General features: G+C 62.1%; 1 protein-coding gene across 1 annotated transcript in view; it reads left to right on the top strand.

The window, feature by feature from the left end:
• The first annotated feature begins 6 nt into the window (after nucleotides 1-6).
• The window catches only part of LOC104989487 (integrator complex subunit 1-like), a 6,421-nt gene continuing 3,233 nt past the window's right edge, over nucleotides 7-3,194 (top strand). The window contains exons 1-6 of the mRNA XM_010841164.1: nucleotides 7-99; nucleotides 733-1,227; nucleotides 1,313-1,389; nucleotides 1,516-1,596; nucleotides 1,942-2,031; nucleotides 2,108-2,196. Of these exons, the coding sequence (XP_010839466.1) occupies nucleotides 42-99; nucleotides 733-1,227; nucleotides 1,313-1,389; nucleotides 1,516-1,596; nucleotides 1,942-2,031; nucleotides 2,108-2,196 (890 nt within the window). The 5' untranslated portion in view covers nucleotides 7-41. The remainder of the gene's footprint in view (nucleotides 100-732; nucleotides 1,228-1,312; nucleotides 1,390-1,515; nucleotides 1,597-1,941; nucleotides 2,032-2,107; nucleotides 2,197-3,194) is intronic.

Genomic DNA, 3,194 nt, shown 5'->3' with positions numbered 1-3,194 from the left:
GCGGCGTCGGCAGCGCGGAGCGGCGAGGGCTCGGGGGCAGGATGAACCGGGCCAAGCCCACCACTGTCCGCAGGCCCAGCGCTGCGGCCAAGCCTTCGGGTGCGCGGCCTCTCCCCGTGGCACACGGCGCAGCGCCTTCGGGTCGCGGCTTTGTTTCCCCGAGCCGAACGCGGTTCCCAGGAATGGGGTCTCGGACAGCAGCCCTTGGTCCCGGGGGCCCTGGGAGTCCCGGGACGGGGGTCTGGGACCGCCGCCACCGCCTCCTCGACCCAGGCCGGCTCGTTGGTCTATTCATCCGAGGCCGCGGACCGCAGCCCAGGAGTGCCTGGCGGGAGGAGGGGGCGGCACAAGCAGGGGCTGACAGCAGGCTGGAGCCAGACTGGCCTCCAACCCGCGCTAGCTGAGTGGCCTTGGGCGCTTTACTTAACTTCTTTGTGCCTGGTAGTACTCAACCTGTGAAGTGAGGTTAATGATGCCTGTTTCAGAAACTTGTTGAGGGTGAAGGGACCGGAAGCTGATAGGCTGGAAACGGCCTGGTGTGTAGTCAGCGCCGTGTGACTGTCCGCTGTTGCTCACTGGCCAGTCCCAGCACTGCTGTGCACTTGCTGGGTGTCTTGTTTTTTCGCCTGCCCCGACCGTAGTCGAATCCCCATGGAAATGGTGGGAGGTTGGAGTTGTTCTCGGACTCCTTTTCCACCTAGCTGCTGTGTGAAGGTGCGTGTCCCTCTGCAGGTCACCCTCCGCCAGGAGACTTCATTGCTCTGGGCTCAAAGGGTCAGACTACTGAGTCGAAAACAGCCTCCACCCTGCTGAAGCCTGCCCCTTCCGGCCTGCCCTCGGAACGGAAGCGCGATGCTGCGGCTGCGTTGGCGGGTGCCTCGGCGTTGCCGGGGCTCACCAAGCGCCCCAAACTCTCCTCCACGCCCCCGCTGAGTGCCCTGGGACGCCTGGCTGAGGCTGCGGTTGCAGAGAAGCGTGCCATCTCTCCCTCCATTAAAGAGCCATCCGTGGTCCCGATTGAAGGTAAAGACAGCTTCTATACGTCCCCCAGAGAGCACAGCCCCTGCCTCGTCCGTGCACCAGGGTTCAGAAAGGCTACTTCCAAGCTTAGGAGTGTAGGTTCTTTGGAGAATGGAGGACAGGAGTCAGCTGTGAGTTTGTTTTTCAGAGCATCTCTCATAGGGCCGCCTTCACTGCACCTCTGCTTCAGACTGACAGTGATGGGAGGTGCTTGTCACTCAGGGCAAGGTGGCCCACATCGATCTGGGGCTGCTGCCGAGTGCGCGCCTCTGTGGCCCTCTCTGGGGAGCAGACAGCCGTGCAGGGGCCTCCTACATTGGAAAGCCTTGCACGGGTTCCTGCCGGCCCTGCTCCAGGGCTGGAGCGGGTGTGAGCCTGATGCCCTCCTGGAGGGCTGCCAGCTCCGGTCCTTGGGGAGCAGGCGCACTCTGTTGTTCCCTTGCTGGCCTGGCTATTTTCCGAGGCCGCCTCTGTGACAGTCTTCTCTGAGTGCAGGGAGTCCAGGGCAGTGCAGACAGACAGGTGCTGTCCTTGGGGGCTGTACGTGTCATGAGGACCCTGTCCACCCAGGAAGCGGTAGCTTGTGCTGCCTCACTCTCTTCCCAGTTCCTAACGGTGCAGAGTTCACCTGCTTGCTTTTTATCTCTTAGCTGATGAGGTATCATGACAGCATTAGAGACAGGCATAAAGCTTACCCACAAGCCCGCTGTTTACACAGAAGCTGTTCTGCCCTGGACGTTCCCGTTTTTCTGGAGGTCGGGTCTGTTTAACATCACATCAGTCCTGGGTGTTAAAGTGTACAGGGGCTCACGTGGCAGCCAGGGAGGGGAAGGCCCATCGGGGAACCGGGGAGAGAGGAGGCCCGTCAGGGACTGTGGTGGGAAACAGAGCCTGACAGGCTGGCTGGGATTCGACTGGCAGCGGGACTACGAGAGAAGCCGTGGTGTGGTGGCCTTCGTGCTGGTGGAGGGGCCGGCGCTCGGGCCAGGACCGGGGCTGCTCTGGGCAGCAGTGAGACCAGGGCAGAGGCCGGCCTGGGGCTCCACTGGGTGGCGACCTTCATGCTGGTGGAGGGGCCCGTGCTCAGGCCAGGGCCGGGGCTGTGCTGGGCAGCGGTGAGACCCGGGCGGAGACTGGCCCGGGGCTGCGCTGGGTGGCAGCCGCCTCGGATCTCTGGCTTGGGGTCCCTCCCTGGCGGCTGAGCCAGGTCAGCACTGAGCACTTGAGGGACTGAGTCCCGACTCAGGCCACAGCTCTCTCCTCACTGGCCATGCTTTGGTTTTATCATCACACGAGTCCCAGATAAGGTGGCTTTGAAGGTTACTTGGAGTATGGTTATGAAAGGCATGTTACAAATGAAACACATTTAGCAAAACAGAAGAGGCTGAGTTCAGCTACTTCGTGGCGTGTGGCACTTGGAGTGTCTCCACGGCCAGGACTTTCTGAGCTCCACCCCTCTTCCTGCCTGTTTGTCTTTCTCCCTGGCACGTGGAGAGCACTTGGGGAGTGCCGGGCAACCTCTGTCCTCCGTGCATTTGAGTCAGAAATCCATCGCGTTGCCATCACTTGGGTATCTAAAAACACAGTCCTAACAAAACCTCTTGGGTCAGAAAAGAAATCACAGTGGAAGTGACAGAACAGGTGGACCCAAACGATCGTAAGTGCGGCACAGATCAGACGTGGGTGGAGCCGCGCCTGGCCCGGGGGGCCCTCAGGTGGGGAATGGGGAGGGGGGCCTCTGGTCCCGTCAGAGGAGGAAGGTGGGGGCCGGGATGCCCAAGGAGGTAGCAGGAGGGAAAGAGCAGAGGGCAGCTGCGCGGGGGGAGAGTCGGAGCCCTGGCAGGCTCTCAGCAATGCAGGGAGCAGCCTCTGAGGGGCAGACGCGGGGAGGCCGCAGTGGAGGAGGAGGCCCGGGTCCACAGGTGGTGCCCGGCCAGCCCGCTCGGAAGCTCAGGGAGAGGACCAGCTTGTAGAAAAGGGGTGTTCCTAGGCCATGCACCCGCAGCGAGAGGGCTCTAGGCTCGCTCGGAAGCTCAGGGAGGACCAGCTTGTAGAAAAGGAGGTGTTCCTAGGCCACGCACCCGCAGCGAGAGGGCTCTAGGCTCGCTCGGAAGCTCAGGGAGAGGACCAGCTTGTAGAAAAGGAGGTGTTCCTAGGCCATGCACCCGCAGCGA

The sequence above is a fragment of the Bison bison genome, unplaced genomic scaffold, assembly GCF_000754665.1.
Source record: "Bison bison bison isolate TAMUID 2011002044 unplaced genomic scaffold, Bison_UMD1.0 scf7180017846947, whole genome shotgun sequence".
NCBI lineage: Eukaryota > Metazoa > Chordata > Mammalia > Artiodactyla > Bovidae > Bison > Bison bison.
This window is presented reverse-complemented; position numbering and strand designations above follow the sequence as displayed.